This window comes from Vanellus vanellus (assembly GCF_965231255.1).
Source record: "Vanellus vanellus genome assembly, chromosome: 1".
In the NCBI taxonomy this organism is placed as follows: domain Eukaryota; kingdom Metazoa; phylum Chordata; class Aves; order Charadriiformes; family Charadriidae; genus Vanellus; species Vanellus vanellus.
This window is the reverse complement of record NC_138905.1, coordinates 130,360,219-130,383,330: the sequence shown is the minus strand read 5'-3', so window position 1 is coordinate 130,383,330 and position 23,112 is coordinate 130,360,219. Positions and strand designations below refer to the sequence as shown.

Here is a 23,112-nt window from a genome sequence, read left to right as displayed (position 1 = left end):
TTGATGTAGATAAGGACTTTAATATGCTCTGTATTTGAATGAAAGTTTCATACACTAAAGCAAGAGATTTACTATGCTGCTAAATTTTAAGTACAAAAAATTTGTTTAAAATGATTTAGATTTTCTTACCACACAACCATAATAGCACCCAGAAACAAAGTGACATAATCATCTTAATTTTTTCAATTTGTCAAACTTTGATTGTCTCTGCCCCAGTAACGTCTCTGTGATGAGTTTTCCCAGCAGGTATCACTAAATATTTCAGTATGGCTTTGTATTCTGACAGGGATTTTCCCAGCATGCTTTTCTCAGTGGTGTCTTTTAAATCTAGGAGCCAGCAAGGTGATTGCCTTGTGAGGTTGCTGTAGGTTGGGTTGCTTCTCTTTCCTTCTAAATGGTAAGCTATTTTTAAGTTTCTGTTACATTTTGACATTTTCCCTCACTGCTCTGAAGTACTTGCTTACTGTGTTCTGAAAATATTCCTGGTATGTGCAAATTCTGTTTTATTAAGAAATAAATATCATAGACTTAGAAAGTAGATATGGAAACAAAATTATCATAGGGGAAGGAGAGCTTATTAGTATAAACAGGGTGGCTTGGAGGTAAAGTAATAAAAGTATTCAGCTACCATAACAAAATGATAAGAAAGACAATAAAATAACTTGTAATAATTTGCAATAACTGTTTCTTAGAAAACCTGTAAAAATACGAGAATAATTAATCAAATGGAAAAAAAAAAAACAAAAAACAAAAAAAAACAAAACATACTGAGGATTTAGGAAGCTAATAAAAAGCAAAAATTGTCCTGCCTACCCTACAAAATAGATTAAAGACAATAATGAGAACCTGGAGAGTTACCTATGAGGAGTAAAATATTTTACTGGTGTTTGACAAATAATAGCACCTGAATACTATTGCATATACAAAATAACATCCTTAAGACTGGGAAAGAGGTATTTTGTATCCTTCTGAGCATACAGAACTCTTATTTATTGCTGTAGTAAGCCAACTAAAAACGTTGAGGAAGGTGAACAGGAGATGAGGTGATGGATAAACAATCCATTTAATAATACCGTTTATGGTCGCTTTTGTTCCTCCATGTCCGCAAAATTCTCATTTCTATATGCTAATGAGCATTTCTTGTCAGTCCCCAGTAAATTTCATGTTTCAGGATATATTTCCTTATTTGTTTGTTTGTTTATCTCAAAATTGTACTTACAGGGCCTTCAAGTCCAGTCAAAAGTCGACACTGCAAATCCTCCCACTTCTTGCCCCGCGTTCCAGTATTTTAGCAGCGTCCCGTTGATTCTTTCGCCTGCTCAGTATTCAAAGCACTGCCTAAGGTACAAAACCTGCTTTTACCAGTTTCACATTTCACATCTGCCACACCGAAGCAGAAGAGACGAAAAACTGCTTAATTGTGCTTCACAAAATCAGTGATCTGCTCTCTCCCCTGCCACCTTCTTAATGCATTTTTATTTTCTTTACTACAAGCGCAGCAAAGATCGTTGTACTTTCTCAGTAGGCTACAGATAGCTTACAAGAAAATTAGTGTCTTAAATGTGGCTTAGCGGTATATTAGTGTCTGAAACCTGGCAAGAGGGCAAGACAATGGCATTTAGACCTGGGACTTGAGAGCACGGTGTCTCATAAGCAGGGAGGCTTTGATAATGATAATAAATGGATGCCTAACGAGAACAAGTCCTCAGACAATTTAGACGTAGATTTCCAAGGCATCCTCCAACCACCCGCTCTAACCCTTTCCCGTGCACGCTCAAGTACCCTGCTCCTCAGCAGCTTGTCTGCAGGGAGGTGCTGTTTGACAGATCCTTACCAGAAAGAACTACGAAGGACAATTGTGTTATAAAGCCGCGTGATTCTACCCTTCAGGTAAACTTCAACCGCAAACACCTGCATACAGTCAGCTCATTTCTGCATTTTTGTGGGACCCAGCTAGCTGTGTAAGGTAGCTCCTTTATTCAGAGCGACACATGAATCAAAATTTCAGATGTGGGTGTAGGAAGCGCGTGGCTTCACTTTCCCGAAGCGGGCGATAAGTTTCGTTCTAGTTTTACTTGCTGACTAAGTGTTCAGTGACATTATCCTGCACCACCGCTTCACAGAGCTGAAATACAGATGATGCTCCAGTAAGAAATCAAAGCCAAATTTACACTGCGGTTAACACAGAGGTCTCGGACCTTGAAGAGAGTGAGTGGACAGGACCTGGCATATCCTCAGCAATTAGGAGAGGTGCATGGGACATGCTGCAGCTATACTGTGAGGGGCCAGACCTTCTCATCACAGCATGCGGTCAGGGCTGCAAAGGCCAAAACAAGAAGCTCAGCTATTTTACTAGTCCTGCTAGTTACTATTTATAAGGTATTAGAGTCCAAACTGAATCCAGAATAAAAAGTCACTATAAGAGTATCGTATAAATGTAAATGTATGCAAATACATAACTTTATACAAATTTATTTTAATATAGCTATATTTACACAAATGTATTATATATTTGTATTTATAAAAAGGAAATATAAGTATACAAATATAAATGCTCATCTTGAAATAACTGATTGGAATTTCAGAGCTATGTTTTCCATATACTTTAAGAAACAATACTCCACAGGACGCTCATCTAATGAACTGTATTTGAGGTATCTCCCTGTATTAGAAGCATCCATGACAGAACTATTTTGTGTTAGGTTTGATAATTTGGGCAGTTTATGATAGGCTACAGACTTAAAACTGAAATATTCCCAACTCAGGCATGCAGTTTGATTCACTGTCTTTCATGCCTTTTGTGGTTCCCATTTGCATTAACATTATTGGAATAAAAAGGAATATTTCAAGAAGATTTGTTCTCACAACAAAAAATTCAGACACCTTATTCCTTTACAAATTAAAATACAAGTTTTATTTCAAAAATGGAAAGTATAATATGTAAAAAAATTAAATATTCCAAGCTCTTTGGCTTACTTACCTTTCTGAAACAGACTGCGATGCACATTGCCTAATATTTCAACTGGAAAGGAAAAAGCACACTTCCATGAAATTTAGCGTTCCACTGAAGTAAGAGAAACAGCAGCCATGAAATATTGCATGAGAAAACAAAATAAAAACTTAAACTCCCTTGTGACAAATTACACTGCTTGAGGAGAAGCCATGTTCTTATTGGTTTAAACCCTGACAATAAAATATCGCAAATATCCTCTGAGGGCAGTGATTGTGTTTAACAAGATGCTCCTCATTTCTTCTGCATCTTTTGATGGCAGCAGCATATCTTCTTTCACTTACAGGAATATGCCTAATATTCTAAAAGAAGTGTATGCAATACAGGGAACTGCTAATTTTGTGCATAACTATCAAAGCAAAACAGTTTTCAAAAGGATTTCTTTTTTTTTACTTTTCCTAGGACCTTTAGCCTCAGTTTGCCATACGAAAGTCACTTTCTGTTGGTCTGGGAGCCTGTGTGACTTTCAGTGGACCTCCTGGGGAGGCAACCATTGTAACCCATCCACTCCAGCCAACGTGGGGTGACCCTGCAGGTGGCCACTGACCTGGTCCACATCTGCACCTGCCCTGTAACCCCTGGAACTGGTGGTGCTCAATTTCCAAAAGCTGTGTTGCCTTCCCTCCTTTCCCCAAGACATCTCAACTTTCCAGGTTATATATAATATATAAGTATTTCCCATAGACGATAGTTTTCTCTTTTAATTTCTTACGGCAATCATGCAAATGTAGATGCCATTTCATTATGCAGACTTTGTAATTGCATTTCCCTCTGGACGTGTAGGTTTGTTAGTTGGAAGCGTCAGCTTCCATCCATCAGTCTAAAGAGATAACAAAATGGAGGAGATCATACCTATACTAAATGAGCAATTTTCAAGTGCTTTGAACCAGCATGTTTATAACACCAGATAGACTGTTGTGAAGATTATTCAAGGTATCAACTGCAAGGACTGTTTGGTGCATGCACTCTGAGAAGGCAATGGGAAAAGAGAGGGGCAAAGAGTGTCTTCCCTTTCTCACAAAAGAGGCACAACAAAGATCAAATGGTCTTTCATCCTCCGTTTCCTTGGTATAGCACCAAAATCAGAGCTGAGAGAGGGAAATAATCTCTTCAACCAATGGGTACGTGAAAAGTCGTTTTTTCCAAAACAGATTTAGTAAAGCATTAACCTAACCAAGTTTCACCAGGTTTCCTTTTGTTTGGTTTTCTCCACCAGCTCTCTAAGATTATTGTTGGGTATGGCTGACAAGAGTGTGTCAGGAAAGAAAGAAGCCTCCAGGACTTCAGCAAAACCTGCTTGTGGTAGAAGCTAAGACACAACATGGTCAAAGATCAAGCCTGTACTAGAAGTATAGCAGCACAGGAGGACCTATAGAGCGAAACATTGTGCTGAAGACCAATTATTCACACTGTAGGCCTTACAGATATTTTACTTTGAAGTAACTCTACCCTAGTCCCATGAACTGGATGCCTGAAAGCAGCTGGAGCTCACCTCCCGGCTTAGTTTCGTCTGAAGGGAATACAGCTCCTGCTCTTCAAGACCTGTCCAGGGTATGAGCCAAGGCACAGTAAATGGGAGTGACTGGAAAATTCCCTTCAAAAGTACACTCGCAATCCAAACGACACTGCCAATATTGACCGTTCATACGTGGTATGAAGGCACAGGGACACCTAGATAAAGTCATTTTTTGAAAATAGGACTGCACATTGAGCACTGTATTGAGAGAAATATGATATTTTTGCGTGCAAAGCAAAATTACTTGTTTCTTGCAATATCACTTTGAAAACTGCAGATATTTTAAACTAGTCTGAGAATGGATTGGGGGCAGACTTTGTCTGGGTAGGGTATATCTATATATATGAATTCCACATATCTAATTTAATTCTCCTTTAGGCCTAAAAAATCCAGGAGCTCTGAGTGAAATATTTATGTCATCTGTCTACATGTTGCCTAGCTCAAGTCAATTCTGTTGGTTCCCAACTTTCCCATTACCTCCCATCTTTAAAAAAAATATTCAGAACATAACCTAAGAAAGACGTCCTAGATTTTTTCCATTGTTGATTTTTAAATTAATTTTAAAAAACTCAGAAGAAAAGAAAAAAAATAGATCTGCATAATCACAAAAGCTGCAACATTGTAGCCATTATCTTCTTGTATTTAATTTTGAAGGAGATTAATTTCACACAGGTTACAATGCTGAAGGGGAAAAGAATATGTGCATGTAACAACAACTTTTATTTCTGTTGTGAAGTAATATACCTTAAACAGCAGTAAACATTCTAATGAAATAGCAGCTGAAGCAGTAGAGCATAAAATTAATATGCATCAAATGACAAAAAGGAGATGATCAGTTGATAGGCTGTTCCATAAAGTTTGCATGCATAATTCAAACGATGTTTAGCAATTCATGGATCTCAGTTACAACCCTTTTTTATTGCCGTGTCACAAAGTATATTTGTCCAAGTAATATAACTTTTTTTCGTGGCAAGGTTTAAACAATTCAGATGTCAAGTATTTGAGCCACCCACAAGTGCTTTACAAATAGGGTGCAGTACTGCGGGGAAATGAATATAGTGAAGATTTTCCTGAATGCAAAGACAACAGAGAAACTCTTTTTTCTTTTTTTTTTTTTTTTTTGCAATATAACTTCAGCATACCTTCAGCTCCTGGAGAGACTTATACTAAAACTGAGAAGTATTCCAGTTTTCAAGTTGATTACTTGAACATTATTGAGACATAAATGCCTGCAATTTAAGCTGTGAAAAACAATACCATACAGATTGCCTATAGAGAAAGAGTTGGAAAGGGCTGAGATATAAAGCAATTTGTATATGATATAGAAAAAGTTTTTATTTAGTAACCAAGAAAGAGTCTGACATATTCTGCTGTTTGCATTTGATATCCAGATAGGAAGAAAATGTTTTGCTTTATATACAAAATCTTGAACTTTAGTCCTTTCAGCCTAAGAATTATAATACTGGTCCAAAGTGATTGTGGCCCTTGAGTCTTTAAGAACAGTCAGCAATGAAAATGGCATGGATATGTAATAGTGACAAAAACAATAAGAAACTGGTATATTCCTAGTATATATCTGAGAATACGGATGGCTTCCTAAAAGAAGGGGATGTATGTAGCAAAGGCAGAGGCATACAGCAGGTTATTACACAGCCATGTTCTGTGCTTGTCAGTGTAAAAGGAAAGCACTGAAATTAGATATTTAGAGAATTTAGATTTCACTATCAAAGTCTTTTTTTTTTTATAAACCAACTGGGTAATTAAATGGAAAAGAGCACAGTCAGATGGACTATGAAGAGATAGTATAAAGATGTTTATTATTATTAAAGTGTTTAAGTGCCATTGGAAACCTTATTATCATGGGTTTTAAACTAAATAATTTCTCTTGCTGTGGGACTCTGAGGAGTCTCTTCCAAAATCAAAATGCCTGAGAGAGGCCAAGGCAAGGTAATATATTGACTAACCGGAGAATCATTAGCCAGGAAAGAATATCCCATCGGAAATACTTTCCAAATGTGTCCAAACATTTAACCTGCCATTAGTGAAAGAGAAGTCTAATGACAAAGCTGTACAAAATACAGAAATTTTGTTTCACAGAGAATTTCAAAATTGTCTTTCTTTTGAATTGGAATGCAACACAGCATTTTTTTTTACACAATTAGCAACAAAGCTCTTTGAGGGGGGAGGGGAAGAAGTCTGTCAATCAAACTGACTTCTTGCTACTTCATATTGCTACTCATCAGAGTTAAAATATAAAGGTAAAGACAAAACTAGACAAGCAATTTGAAAACAAAAATTTATCTCTTTTGTTTCAGTGATATTGAGAAGGATGCTTGACTGTCAAAAAAAAAAATCATGGATTTCTTTTCAAATAAAATTACTGTCAAATGCACACAATCCTTGAAACTTTAGTAAGGATAGAACTGCACATTCTCAGAGGATTTAGCTCTTCTGACTGAAAAGCTCCATCTTAAGAAAGGTAGCCACTAGGGCCCATATATTAGGAAAAAAAAAAAACAAAAGTATCAGTTGAGTCACAGGCCTGTGCTACCTATAGATGCAGAAGACTTCATGCAGCTGAATTGCTGAACGGGCTCCCTAGAGACATTTTTCTCTGTGTAGCCCTGAAAAATACAGTAGATATACATCATATTTTTGAATCTATTCTCCCTCTCTAAGAGCAGGGCATGATTTACATAGTATTCCAAGTTATGAGCAAGAAAACGTATTAAACTTATTTGGAACTCTTTCTGGACACTTTTAGTCACATGGGATGAAATCCTAGATAGGATTTCAAGAGGCTTGATCGTGATTTTTAAGTAGACATGGTTTCTTTCACCCGCTAGTGTCTATTTCAGCATTGCAAACTTGCATTTAGCCTTTTTAGTCATTCAGATTCTCCCCTACTGACTAGAAGAGAATGACTTAATACTGTGAGGATAAAAGTAGAGATCCCAGAGCGTTATATATTTTTTTCTTCAATTATCTGCTCTCATTTTTTTGCAATTTTATCCCTTTGTCCTCTCCTATTTGATTTTCTTGCTAAGCATCCATTGTAATAAAGTGCCATGTTCAATGGGGTTGCAGTGAGCGATTTAAATTATAGCAGGTGGAGATGTGTAGGAATTTTGATTGTAATGCGCTACTGTGAAGAACTCATGCATTTATAGTGCAGTATATTTCTGAAACCATTATGGCAATAAGCCAATCAGCTTGACTGCGCCAGGGACACTGCTGCAAATGTATAGAGTTGATGGAATTCATTTCAGTCACTTATTCTTGAGGTAGGATTAGAGGAAATTTTGATCAGTTCATGCATCTCCAATTTGGCCTGCAGCTTTGAGCTCTGGCTACAGCAGAGCTCTCAAGCTGAGCACAGATGGGGCTGGATAGTATCTGGGTGAGAAGCTTCCAAAAAAATCTAAATGCTGCAATGTGTAGGTGTTGGTAACTCACTAGGCAGTATGCTTCCCTCAGGTCTGCTCCTTACATCCGTGCCTTTCACCATGGTAGCAAATACCAGCTTGCTAGAGGTATTTCCTTTGAAGGTAAGAGATGAGATCAGTTCCTTATCGGTTGAAAATCCTATTATATGTTCTCCAGTACTAGCCTTGATATCATGTTTAGCTTCCAGCTCAAGCAATTCCATTATATTCTGTCTGCTTTCTCCCATTTCATTTTCAAAAGGAGCAAATTAGAACTGCTGTCAATATAAACCAGCTATGACTACATTTTTCAGAGAATTAGTTGAGGCTATTTGTATTAGAAGAAAGGAGGTCTTGTTCTGGGTACTTGTCATTACCAGCTGCAGAAGCTCACTTTTATACAGATCTGTTGAGAAACTCTTAACTTTAGGACTGTTACTTTGTTTGTACAATCTCTATAATCCCTTCAGATTATCCCAAGTCTCTCAGTTCAAATCAAGCTTTTTTTTTTTTTTGAACTATGACTTCAGTTGTGCTAGAGGACCTCAATTACAAGTTCAAGCTGCACTGCAGTTGTGAATACTGTCAGCATGTTATGTAGGTAAATATATGTCATATTTACATAACATTTACATACATGACTTACAGCTTGCTATTCTACGAAGCATTTTCACACCCACGAGACACAACGTTGAACAAGAACTACTATGGGCTGCTCTGGGGCAGAGTAGAAAAGGCCATTTTTCAGGCACTTGACAGCATGTCTTACCCATTGGTTTTAACACTACTTTGCAATCCGGGATAGGTGTCTCTCAGATCCACTTCAAACACATTTCCCACTTAGGAAACTCTGTTAAGCTCTTCAAACATGAAGGAGATTTTTAGTGAGTTCTCTTACACCGCAACTGTGCATGGAAGCTGGAAAGTGAGTTAGATGCTCAGAAGCTATGCTGAAATATGGCTGGGGATGCAGGGTGGGCGATGTGGCATCATGGCTGCGTGAAATGTCGGTCATGCCGTGGGCCAATTCTGCTGAAGTTACTTCTCCTGCCTGTAGAAGAATCAGTGGCGTTGCATGAATGTATACTAGCAAAGCATCTCAGCCTGGATTTGCTAATCTACTGAAATTGCTTTGAAATTACACAGTGGATCATTGAATTTTTTGTGCTTCACATTGTTTGGAGGAAAAATTAATTGGACAAAATACAATGGAAGAGGTAACAATGACACTGTGAAGTTACATGGAGGAACATTAGTTTTATGAAGTGCTTAGGAAAAGCTGCCTTTGCACGTATTGACACACCATCATCACATCTCCTCAGTAACTCGCCCCCAAAACTAACAAATGTAGACAAGATGATAACTGATGTAATTTTGGTGATGAAATTATCTATGATCTACCAAAATTTATTCAAGAGATGTTGTCATCCTGCACTTTTTCAAAGAAATACAGAAAAAAATATTTTCTGTAGTGATGGGAGTGTGTCTCTCTGGGGAGACCTTATAGCAGCCTTCCAGTACTTAGAGGTGGGCTACAGGAAAGACGGGAAAGGACTCTTTATCAGGCAGTGTAGTGATAGGACAAGAGGTAATGATTTTAAACTGAAAGAGAATAGATTTGGATGAGATATTAAGAAGAAATTATTTCCTGTGAGGGTGGTGAGGCACTGGAACAGGTTGCCCAGGGAACCTGTGGTAGCCCCATCCCTGAAGGTGTTCAAGGCCAGGCTGGATGGGGCTTTAAGCAACCTGGTCTAGTGGGAATTGTCCCTGCCCATGGCAGGGGTGTTGGAACTAGATGGTCCTTAAGGTCCCTTCCAACTCTAACCATTGTATGAATCTGTGATTCTATGATTTTGAAAGACAGGAGATAAAGCAGACTAACATGCAAATTATATCTGTAATAGAATGGCCATAGCTATAGTATGTCACTAAAACAAAAGCACACACGATATCAAATTTGTTTCAGAAAGCAGGTGGTTAGTATGCACTATCTCTTTTATTCTCTTGCAGCTGAGCTATTTTTTCAGTCTTACTGAATTTTTGTTTGCACGCCCACAAAGGGCCTCAGAGAGACAATGGAGGGGAGCCCAAATAAAACCCTGCCCAGCCACTGCCAGGCCCATCCCAGGAGCCACCAGCTCATAAAAGCCCAGAGGAGCACAGGGGCACAACAGCAGGCAGGGGGGAACCCAAACTGAAGGCTCAAAGGGAAGGGCACCCTGTCCGGGCCTCTCCCAGGGCTGCCCCAGCAGGGCCTCAGCCTCAGTGTCCAGGTGTGAAACCCGTCACCATGTTGCTGTTTAGGGGTGGGACACATTATGGGATGCAGGAGAAGAACATTTTAGGATTGTGCAGAATTTACTATGGGATGTTTAAAGGAGGAATTAAAGGAAAGTCTTTAGGCAATTTGGGGAGGGACAAATGGAGGGATAAAGGAGTATTTGCATGTAAGCAAGGGCTGGTCAGTGTAGTTGGCTGGCCCTGCCCTGCACTTGATCATCACCACCTGCTTCTCTACACTAAAGTCCACCTTCAACTGTTTTCCACTAAGAGGTTCTTTACCCTCTGTGTGTTTGTCTGTCTTTCTGTCTGGGTATCTGTGGTGCCAGCAACTGGACTGGGATTGCAGTCTTGGGAGCTCAGGTGTCCAAGTGCCATCAGCTGGGGACCCTGAGTAAGCCTAGCTGCTTATATATATAGTACATATACTCCCGCTAACAGTCCTCTGTCCTGCCCAGCCAGAGAGGGGAGCAGGACAGGGCCGTTGGTGTTTTGTGAATGCCCTGAGTGAATGTGAATGCACATCTGTGCCCCGCATGGCCAGCTGTCTGTCTGTACGTGTGTGTGTGTGTGGTGCACATGTGTGTTCTGTGCGTGGGCGCCTGCCAGGAATACATTTTCAGCCTCACTACCAGTTGGACCTGAGGATATAGAGTGGCAGCAGCCTTGCCTCCCTCGAGCTCTCAGATCCAGCATGATATACTTTATCATGATACAATTGGAATTTCCAATTCCTCTAACAGAACGAACACCAGGTTTTAATGAGTCTGAGCAGGTCTGCTGCTTAGCTTCCTGAATGAAGTCCATTCCTTTGACAGGACAGATTTATTTCACTTGTCAGAAGTAATGTCTGCCCTGACAGTCCACTGGTTACCATGATAGCCGTGTGATCCTCAACCAGTGCTGGCAACCATAACGTGCAGATTTTAAATTCCTCATTAAAACTACCCAAATACAACAATACATCTTAATACATCTTTCCATTTAAGGGTTAGATTATGGAAGGTCAGACAGAGCTCAGTTAAAAACAGAAGCGGGTTCTTCAAGGTACAAAGATTGCCTTGTATATTTACCTTTCAAAACTCTATTTGTAAGCAGTGGTTGCTCTTCTAAATGAATGACTTGCTTAGATACACCAAATTTGTGTGATTGCATGTGCATATGATAGCACTGGAAAATGTTGTTCAACAGAAATCGTTGTGTTATATTCATATGCAAAATATTTTGAGGGAGAAAACTATTTAAGATAAAAATAATACTTCAATAGAAACCAAAAAAAGAATCAGATTTCAAGGAAAACTGAAGGATGTCCCAGAACATAATAGTTAAAAATGCTGACTTTCATGAAGCAGCACTGTAAGATATAGAAGATGATTAATATTCACTGTGCAGATTACTGGAAAAATCCATAAATGTTTCAAAACCTTAATTGGCTAGTCCAGTCTCAAGAGAGAGGGAAAATAAGCCTGTTATTGTAAAGTACATGAGCAAGAAAGAAAGCTTTTGATAATGTCAGCATGGATCCCAATTGCTCTTTCACAAGCATAAGGTGAATATGGATTAGTGTAATTTCTTTGCCTTCCTCACATTACTGTAAGGAAGTTCTGAAAAAAAGCTTCAGTTGTTCGTTGGTTGGGTTTTTTTTCTCATTTCTTAGAATGCATATGAACAGTATTTGCTTTCTTCCCCTGCAATAGCAATGACATGTTACTACTGCCTTAGTTTTAACCAGTTTAATGTGCAGCAAAGCACGGTGTTGCATGATGTCAGCAATTCTGCAGAGCAAAATGTTGATGGAAATGGCAGGCTGCTGTGAGAGGCAGTGATGGGGTTATGGGAAGCCCAGACTCTCTGTGAAAGGAGTCAGTGAGGGTCTCCAGGAAAATATGGAGCAGCAACATCTGTGTTTCACTGAGCTCTCACGAGAGAAAGCATTCTGGATGCGTTTTATTACAGGTTTTTGACGAAACTGAGATGGCACCATTGAACGCTTCCAAGATTAGAAACGTTAACATTTCTTTCACCACATTTGGGAGCTGCTTTTGACAGAGTATGGCATAGCAGACACAGAGAGACCTGCTGTGTTGCAGATTTTGCCAGCCTCTATAGCAGCCGTCGTACACTCCTTTAATCTTTCTGCCTTCTTTTTATTTTATTTCATTTTTTCTCTTCTCTAGCAAAATTTCTGATGTATAAAAGCCTGTGTTATTTGTGAAGTAAAAGGTCTGCAGTAATGATAGTGTTTAACTTTTGATGTAAAGCATTCTTCTTTGGGCGTGTTGCAAATGAGATTAGCTGTTTTCCTTTCATATTCTCTGCATACTAATTCCAGCAGAACCGCTACGTTACACAAGCACTTGGTTCCTTTTCTCCTTTTCTTTCCCTTCTATTGTTTAAGACCATTTAAAGAAGTAAATTAAAATCCACTGTTAAGTGGAACCTGTTTCTCAGAAAAACATAATAATGGTCATTGAGACAATGGCATATGCTGATATTGTAATGAACTGATGTCATGCACTGCATTTCACAGACTCAGGGCAATTAGGCACTGAAAATTACCCATCCACTGAGTTTACCCACCCACACTGACAGTTTAAGAACAGTCCCTCTAGGGTATTTCTAAGTGTTTTGACCAGTGTCAAGTGTCAAGATCACTTTACAAAAAGAAAATCCAAGAGATATTTCAAATATATCTCCCTTTAACATCAAATACTACAACCATGAGTTTAGAAAAGTGTGCTGATTTACCAAAATGCAATGTATATCTACGCAGAATGTTTAGAACTGCAGCTGGAAAATATGTTTTAACCCAGGTTATTTACTATCAGAAAGTGCTAGACTGATACAAAAGAAATTAGTATAAAATATTATCCATAAAGGATTCACTGTGCTGTTTAAAAAATCGTGACAAAGTAGTGTAAATGGATTGTAGAGGAATATAATTCATAAGTATTTTTTTTCCATTCCAATAGAAAATCTACAAGTTGTAGTTCAGGAATGATGTTGGCCAAATAAGTGACCAGAGGAGGCAAGAGGTCTAGGAAACATGGGTGGCTGAAAGAATCCAGGCAAGTAGCTTTCCACAAAACTAGTTTTAATATTAATAGCCTTCATATATGCAAGGCTCTTCTACCATAAAGTTTATCCATGTGGTTGATGAATAAGTAAGAAAATAGAGGATTATGTTACAGTGCAGAAGGGTCATCTTAGATGCCTGCACAACTTCTGAATTTTAAGGGTAGTGACACAGAAATAGACTGAATCGGGGTGTCTTAGAGACCCCATCACTGAAACTTTTAAAGACAGGTTAGACAAGCTCCTGTCAGGTATGACATGGTATATAATTCATCCTGTCAGGACAGGAGGATGGATTAGAAGATCACCTGAAATCCCTTCCAGCCATATGAGTATTTAGAAGAACAGGATATATACCCACTATAATTTATAGCCTGTTTCAGCTTTACTGCTTCTTTTCATTTATTTTCTTGTCACCTTTGCCGTTCCACAATAAAATAACTGATAGAAAAAGGGTTTCTTTGTAGAATTACCCTTCTATGGTTTATATTAAGGAAACACTGAGAGCATATCAGGTCCAAACATACTGAATTTTTTGGGAGCCAGGCAAAACTTTAAGTGCCTACTTCGTGCTCTCAGTAACGACTTTACACTTACGAAGGCTCCAGGTCTGTCCCATAAATAAAGTAGAAAATACTTTCAAATGTTTGTCCCAACATGTGAGGAAGTGACAGAAAGGGAAAGATATGGATACCAGAATCGTGTATTGCTCAATACTGAAAGAAGCGGTCATCTGCCCCTTCCACGGTGCACCTGGCACAAGCAGTGCAGGCTGCAGCATGCTCCAAGGGTCTAGTTTCTGGCTGTCTAGCTCAACAACCTAACTAGAAAGACTCACAGCTTACTTTCAGCCCACACATCTGACGTCCTTCCTACAAAACCACAGCACTCTGAGGCTGGGAGGAGGACAGAGAGAACTGAGAGAGGAAACTGCTGGCACGCATGCTGTGGTTTTACCCAAGAGCAGAGCTGGACTGCAGTCAGGGTGGGCATCCCAGCACAGGAGCCCAGAAACTTTCCCAGCTCTTCTGACTGAGCTGCAGTCTTAATGTCTGAACCGTTTCTGAGCAGAATTTCTACACAGAATAACCAGTTCCAACTGATTCCCATTAAGTGTCTTTACATTCAGCTGTATGATCCACATACCTAAATTTAAATACCTGCATGTTAACTGGGCTGTGATAATTTGCCCATAGCAAATGCCAATGAAAGTTTTCTATTTGCAACTCAGGTATCACAGAAGTGATAATAGGAAGTTGTTAAAAATCAGCTTAAAAGGGGCAACTTCTTGAGCTTTGGGACTTCTTCAGAGCCCGCTTAGTCATCATTCTTACATCCCTCAGATTCTGCACCGTTTAGCTTGTCGGGAAATTAGATAAAAATAACTTATACAGTACAGGTCCTAAAAGCTTCCTCACTCATTTCACCTTGTTCGGCAACAGCTGATGTTCCCAGCTAAGATCAGCTCAGATCTCACCTGCAACAGGATTTTGCTCTCTGTACCTTATTTGAGAGTCAACAGATAGAGAGGGAGGGTTTCCATCTAATCGTTCCAGACATCAGAAATGCAACACTGTCCCTCAGCTTCCCAGAATTCCTACCAGAAGATCACTTTCAGCTCTTGTTCATCAGGACACCAGAGTCCTTGACAAAGAAGTAACATACTGGATGACTGCTGCCTGCTAACCTTTTGAACACAGTCATATCAGTTCCTATGGCTTCCTGACCTGGCAAAGAAAAGATGGGAAAACAAACAAAAAAAAAAAGAAAAGAAAAAAGAAAGAATAAAAAAGCATCCTTACTCCAGTGCTGATCATTTTGGTCATTTGGTCACTCAGTCCTAACTGCTTATTTCAGTTGCAAAAATAAGAAAAAGATCTGTCAACTGAGACAAAATAAACTGTATTCTCTCTTTCTTTGAGAAATGGATTAATTTTCTTTAACTAATTCTCATTCAAAGTTGGCAGATATTAGTTGTGTACTTAAAACCTGGAACAGTAGTCCTGCTGGCTCCTGGCATGAACATGGTTACATGCATGAACGTTTCCTTTCTAAATACTTCCCTCGTCTACTCTTGCAGGCTTTACTGACTTTTTTTGTTATTTCTCTTATCCCAACCCCACTAGAAAAAGAAGGTATGAATTGTCCTGCTATATTTTGCAATGTATGCGTGTGTATGGACACATGCATACATGAGAAGCTGGACTACAGTCTTAGCTGAAAGAAGACGGCTAACACTTATCCAGAAGTGAGGGTGACTCCAAAGTCTCCTGTTTCACTTTGTTGAACTGCAGTGACTGACAGTTCACTGTATAACCCGAATCTAGCTGTACTCTGCCAAGTACAAACCAATAACTGCACCCTAAAACAGGTATGCTGGGATAAAACGCCATCTGGAGGTCTTTGTGCCTCTCCATCCACTCCAGACAGAGCATAGACATCCTGACTAGACTGGACGTCAAATTTTCAGACAGCTCAGTTTAAGCGAGGTGAAATTCATCCTATGTGACAAAATAGTGAGTGGTAATAAAAAATTAAAGGATAGGTTCTTTTTTCTGAACGTGAAATTAGTGTAATTTTCCTTACATAAAATATGTAAATAACATAAGTATAGACAGAAGAAAAGGTGTCACTATATGCATGTGTGCTTGTATAAACACTTGTGTGGTTATTTACCTACATCTAGACATGGTGTGAATATCTAAAAGAAGCTGGGCCAATTTGATTGCTGACATAAGCAGTGAAACGGCTACTGATTTATACCAACTACATGAACGATTTGTGGATTTGCACACAGTGCCACCTAACAAGTTATAGCCTGTGTCCTCACAGCGTTTGTTGATTTAAGGATGTTTTTGTTAAAGTTCCTCTGCCAGTCTCTAGTGGTTTCAGCTATTGAATCTTACTTGTGTACATTTCAGATTTAAAATACTAGACTTCCATAATTTAAAACAAATATTAAGAGTGCTAAGGCAATATGAGCATGCATATCTCAAGCTGCATCTCAAAAATTAAAAATGTCTTGATATAATATTTTCTTAGACTGTTTGGGACTTTTTTTCAGTAAAGGAAAAACAGATCACCAAGTGGCTTTCCGACATTTTAGTTTAGTTTAGTTTAATTTATTTTATTTTAATTTTTGCCATATATTGCAATGCCCACAAGATCCACTAGAGGAGTAAGTTCTGTCTTTGAAGAGAAATGAAAATGACAGACAGCGTAATAAATTCAAGCCAGGACATGAGGCCACTTCAAAACAAGAAAATTTAAGTTGCAGATCCACACCTTTGGGAGCAAAGTTACTGCTTATTAGGTATTAACAGCATTCATAGCCTATCCACAACAGCAAACTGCTGCAAAGTTTAAAATAAACTGTTAGAAAGACTATCCAAACAAAGGTTGTATATTAAACTTGAAAAGGTAAGATTATAAATAAACGCCGTGCTTTTCCTTATCTCAAAGAAACACTCATAGCTATATTTACTAAAAAAAATGCAAGCTGGTTTCTAAATTATCCTTTCTCAGATCTCTTCAGAGAAAAGGCTATCGCGTGGCGGTAACCTCTGCTGAATGGTGCTTTGTGATTAGGAGCTGGTGTCTAGACTGCTGGTGTCGCAGTCCTGACCCACAAGCAACGGGCATCTGCGCTGAGGTGGGTGGGAAGGGCTTTTCGTACAGCACTGCTTCTATCTAACCAAAAGGGTCACTGCGGGGATTGCAGGATTAAATTGCCTGGGAGGCTGCTCGCAGTTAAAGCGTCTCTAACATCCTGGAGGGCTGAAAAAAAATAAATGTGCTTATGAGAAGATTCATGCCAGGGACGGAGAGCAAACAGAGAAAATGCTTAAAAACTCTCAGAAGTCACGTTAATATCTGAACAGGAAAGTAGTCTTTACTGGCACATTTAAAAGCGTGAGGAGAAATGCTATGCTGCGTCTGATGGCGGAGAGCTCACAGCACAGCACTGCTCAGCAGAAGATGGGGCTGGAGGCAAGCTGTCACCTCTGCAGAAGTCCCTGATAGTGGACAGAGGTCTCACCCACTACCCTTTTGGGCACCCAAAGCTGTGGGAGGGTCTTGATCTCCACTCCATCTAGTAAAGGCTACATTACCATGGCTGCATCCTTCTCCTGTGCTCAGCCTTCCCTTCTCTGCTGCCTGACTGAGGCCTCCAGTGGGTTGTCCTACCCATACTGCCAGAGACACCTCTTGTGTCACAGTGGCGGCCATGGCCATGTCGGCTATACAATTCAGAGTTCACCCACCCTGCACAGGACAGAGGTGGGGCAGAAAAGGATCTAGCCCAATGCTACTCCTACCCAGTAGAAAACTGTGCTGTAGAGCACCCCATGGTCAAAGGTCTGGGGCAACAGAGTAGTTTTGCTTACTTCTGTGAGCATCATATGCTCACAAAGGCTTAGCAGCTTGCTCTCCGCACCTACATAGCTGCCACTACGGTCCCTTCTTCAGCAGTGGCACCAGTGGAGGAGAGAACAGGCCAACCAGTCCCAGCAGATTGGTGAGGATGCCCATGTCGTCCTCTGTGTCAGGTTCTGGGGTAGATTCTTCCATGCTCTGCAATTTTTTCTGGCCTTGACACAGAGTCCTCCCACAGGCACCCTTTTGCTCAAGCTCTGGCTTGTCTTGCGAGTTACAGTCTCTCTCCACCTGCTTCCAGTCAGCTCTTGACACATTGTCCCCACACTAAAATCAGACCCTTCACCCTTCTGTTTCAGAACCATACCAGTCTCTTCTCTCCTATTCCTGCACAGTTCTCCAAGTCTTAAGCTTGGTTCCTCCTAAAAGTCTTTTTTTTATTTTCTTGCTCGGTCATTCCTGTTACCCTGACCTATGAAGAGACACCTTTTTTGCCAATTCTCCGCAGAAAGCCTTGATAAATTGTTTTTTCCATTTAGATTTCCTACTTACTGTTCGCAGGTGCTTCCATTTGAATAGACAACAGCTAAATGACTAACACTATTGCTGGTCCAAAAGAAATATGATAGAGTACAGCGAGTTCAAGGTGGATTCATTGTGTACAGAAGCAATATTTTTCATGAAAACTTCAGAAAACTGAGCAGAACACAGAATTTGTTCAGAGGGGGCTATTCCTGCTTATCAAACCTGGAGATGTAAGCAGGTCCACCTGAGTCATGAAAACATTTTGGTTTTAGTGGCACAACAGATCCAAACTGTCTCAAGGTGATTGTTCAGCTGAAAATCCTTGCCTGCGAGCAAGGTTCAGCTATTACAATTCATTGTTAGGAGTACTGCCAACAAGTCTCTTCTGCCACTCAGCAGAAGACTGAACACTAGTGTGCGTATTAACAAATTCTCAGTGGCAATTAAGTTGTTTTAATCTGAGATTGACTAATTTTTTTTAAGTCCTTACTCAAGATTAATCTTCTGCCACCAATCACTATTTAAATGTTTTACCATCATGCTTCGTGCTTTTGTGAAGAGATTTCTTTGTCAGGAATCCTTGAAAGCTAACTATTGTAAGCTCATATGCTGTTTACAGAGAAAGAGGGAAACGTATACATATATTTATGTTAGAGAGATGTTAGATAAGCTCAGAAGCTACTGTAAACTCACACAACATTTATACATACACAGTAAATATTCTCCATATGTAAATGTTTATATTTGCTATATATGTTTACATGCATGTGTGTGTACATATAAAAGCATCAACTTAACACAAAGACTAAGCCTGCTCTATTATGGTTGGAACTGGTCTGAAGTCTGGACTGGTAATGAAGAGCACCTTACTGACATACTTTTTGTCCTTTGGAATTTTGGGGGAGCTCCTTAGGGCACACAACCCTACACAGATTTACGTGAGCACCAGAAGAGTGTGCATTTAAGCTATACCATTGCTTTTCAGGATGGAGGTTGTGTTTCTTGCTTTGTTTTGTTTGCTTAGTGACAGTAGCCTAGTCCATGGTGAGATTCTTATTGCCACGGCGTTACAGATCTCCATGACAATGCTTACAGATGAACTTGTCCTCCTAGAAATGTTTGGCTACCTCTCCAAAGGTAGGGTAGGTACAAGACAACAAGAGTCCCCCCTGCTCCTTACCTGAGTGTAGGAGCTGTGATTATCCTTTGCGCAAGGTGGCAGCACAAGAAAGCTCTTCAAACTCGTTCCTCTCTCCCCAGCACACCTATTAAGGACAGTAACTGCCTCAAATTTATTGACTGTGTTTTAAAAAACACCTCTTATTGCTAGTTGTTAATATATATGTGAATGATACATAAAGTTACTGGTATCTTTTACTTTGGCAACACTGTCACATTTTTCTCTCCGTTCTTATCTATATCCTCCAGGGAAAAGGCTAGAAAAATGGCACACAGAGAAAGGAAAACTATCAAACTAATCCCCCTTAAATCACTGATTTACCCTTTTAAAATAGGATTTTTTTTCAATATAAACACAACTGCTTTGGGATACCGGATCAAATCCAAGACCAAAAAAAAAAAAATGTGTAAGCTCGATGCTTAATTAAGACATCTTCATGCTAGCTGACAAATTCTGATGGATGTACACCATGTTTCAGTACAATAATTTTGTATTTCTATAAGTAGTCTGAAGAATCCAGCTTTTGAAATCCTAGCTAGCAATTACCTAGATGAAAAGCAAAGTGGGGAGTGTACACCAGTAGTTCTCCTTACCCTACTCAGTATTTGCTGTTTGGATTTTTTTAGAGGTGCTTTTGTTTGCTTGTTTTGGGGAATAGAGTTCTCCTGGAGCCCAACATATGTCGAATGGAATGTTTTACTCCAAGTGTTAGAGTTGACCAAGTCTCAAAATATTCCTAACGTGTGATTCTGTGTTCCTCATACGGAAGAAAACCTTAGGTGATTATTTTAATATCCTTCATAGACTTCAACTCTGTTAAAGTCAATAGAAGTAGTTCACTGATTGCAGTAAGCCTTTGATACAGCCAGTATTTGAACTATGAGCAGAACTGACTACAGTACCCTATTTAAATATTACTGAGATATGTGAAGTAAATGGCTTGTTCATTCCCCCTTCTGTATGTCAACTATGTTTAAAATGTAAACCTAGACTGCTGCTTATTTTGAAAAAGCAGGGATTACCCACCTTGAAAGTACAGTATAGTAAGTGCAATCTTTATTCAGAGACATGGTAAAAGAATAGCCAGTTGACTTTGGATATGAACATTCCCCACAACCTTAAAGCTTGTTTTGATGACTGTAATCTTATTCCAAAAACAGTGTTTAATAAAAGTTAATTTCAGAACTTGAAGAATATTTTATTATGGAATACAAAAATACTATCTATGTAAAAACAATAAGTTAGTTTATTTACAGTACTTTACACTATTCTGCTCTAGGGCTTCCTTTGCATTGGATTTATTTTCATTATTTTACACGCCTTTATAATTTTGCACAAAGCATTTCCAAAAGCATGTCATCCATGTTCACTGCTCCAATGATGGGCCTAAAGAATAGTTCAGCAATCACATTAGCATTAATAGATCTTAACAAGGATAGAACAACATTCAGCTTGGCAAATCTGGCTTCATCACCTCTGTGAATGAGTCTGACATGTTCATTTAGAGCTTGTTGTGCTTCCCTCTGCAGTCCTTCAATGTATTGTGTACACTGCAGTCCAGGTAGATCTGAAAAGAAAAATAAATTATTTTGTTTACATAGGTTTTGTCTAGAAAACAACGTTCTTGCAGAACAACTACTAACAGCTTACAGACTGTATTTATCACTTAAGAAATGAAGCTAATGAAATTGCTGTAAGATTTCTTGTATGCAGAATCAACATGACAAATTTTATAGGGCAGTTCAGAACCTTATCATGTTGGTGTTCTGCACATTCAATACTCTTCTTCACTACAGCATTTGCCAACATTCACTTAAGTGTTAGATGACCCAGCTGATAAAACAAAAGCTTCGATTGAAGAATGCTCTCCAAAACACCTTTAGAGTGACAAATGCAATCTGTAAACGGCGGGGAAGACAGTAAAGATAACTTGTTAACTTGTTCACTTCTACAATGCTCACATTTAGGCATCTTTTAACAACTGTTTCTGAGTAGCTCCAGATTACAACTGGCAAGAAGCATTAACTCCGTATGACTGCAAGTTTCCTGGTGATCCATAGTAAGGATACTGAAGGACAGAGTGCAGAATTTCCCCTTTTCAGCCTGTTTGCCTGTGGGACCGCAGAAAGAGCCATACCCCACTGTTACATACGCCAGTGGCATATTTAGGAAGCACCGTATCCAACCTGCCAGCTACCTTTCAGGTCAGTCACTGCCACGATAATCAACCACTTGGTAGAGCTGCACCTATGCAAGCCTCCACAAGGACAGATGATGGGGGGGGGGGGGAGGCGTTAAAAAAAAAAAAACAAAAACAACACGGTATTAATCCTACACACAAAGCTGAAACAGCACTTTGTTCTGGAAGCCCTGAGCCTTCCCTGGGTTGCTTTCCACGACGTGCAAACCTCCCGGGGGGAGCCCGCTCCGACCCGCCACCCTCGGAGGGCCGGTGACGCCCGCTCCAGCCGCCTCCTCCCTGAGGAGAGGCCGCTAGGCGCCCCGCTGGGAGGCGGGGAACGAGGAAGCGCTGCTGACTCCTAACTTCCCCCGAGCGACTGTCGCGGGTTTGTTTTGTTCGCGGAAAACCTCTGCGGAAGGCGCCAGCCCCCGGCACCAGTCGCAGCCGGACCCCCGCCAGGCGGTAACGGCAGCCGGGGCGGCCGTTAACGGCTCCCTGCCTGCCCGCCGGGGCGCTGAGGAGGGGACAGTGGGGTGAAACCTTGCTGCGCGGTCCCCCTTCTTCCACCATCTCTTTATCCCCGAGGAAAAACCCCGGGACAGCCCCGTTTCCCTGGGGATACAGGCGGGCTCTCCCCGTTAGCCCGCTCCCCCCCCGGCCCCCTGTGAGACAGAGCCCCCCCCCCGCCCCATCCGGTCACTCACCCGGGTTGAAGAGCACCGTCCCCTTGAGGTAAGCGTACTCTTTGGTGCTGATATCCAGGCTCCAGCACTTGGCCAGGAAGCCCTTGATGGCCTGAATCTCGCCGGCCGAAGGCAGGTGGGGCCGGCCCGGCGCCGGTGCCGGTGCCCGCGGCGGGGGCTGCTCGCCCTGCCACCGGGTGGTGAGGATCCTCTGCAGCATGCTGGGCTCCGCGCTCTCCACCGTCTCCAAGTGCACCCGGTCCTGCGCCAGCCCCAGCACCAGCAGCGGCGCCCAGCAGCTGCGCACCAGCAGGAGCTGCTCGTCCAGGGGCAGCTCCTGGAAGCAGGGCACGTTCTGGACGAAGCGCAGCGTCTTCACCAGCACGGCCGAGGCCGCCTTGCAGGCCACCTGCGGGCTCCTCAGGGCCACCCGGCGCCGCGACCCGCCGCAAGGGCAGCCGCGGGGCGCCTGCCCCGGCCTCGCCCCCTGCCCCTGCCCCGCCGGCCACGCCGCCCGCTCCTCGCTCCGCAGGATGTTGTAGAGGATGCTGCCGTGCCGCCTGCCGCCCGCGCAGCAGCGGCAGCGCTCCGCGCAGGCCATGGCAGCCCGGGGCGCGTACGGCAGCCGAGGGGCCGCGCCGGCCGAGCTGAGCCGCCTGGCAGACTCGGCGGGGCCGCGGCCGTCCCTGCCGCCTCGGCCCGCGGGGAGACGTGCACTGATCGCCCTCTGCCCGGCTCTTAACGTATTTATAGCCGGAGGCAGTGTGCGTGTGTGTGTGTGTGTGCGCGTGTGTGTGCAGCCGCAGGCGCTGTACCAGCGGTTCAAAGGGGCAGACACTCTTTACTGGCTGGAAAA

General features: G+C 41.2%; 1 protein-coding gene across 1 annotated transcript; it reads right to left on the bottom strand.

Moving 5' to 3' along the window:
- Window positions 1-20,713: 20,713 nt before the first annotated feature.
- On the bottom strand, window positions 20,714-22,857 carry NR0B1 (nuclear receptor subfamily 0 group B member 1; the record flags this gene model as incomplete). Its single annotated transcript, XM_082491278.1, has 2 exons — window positions 20,714-20,958; window positions 22,278-22,857. The coding sequence occupies 2 exons, from the start codon at window positions 22,855-22,857 to the stop codon at window positions 20,714-20,716; spliced, it is 825 nt and encodes a 274-aa protein (XP_082347404.1).
- Window positions 22,858-23,112: the final 255 nt, after the last annotated feature.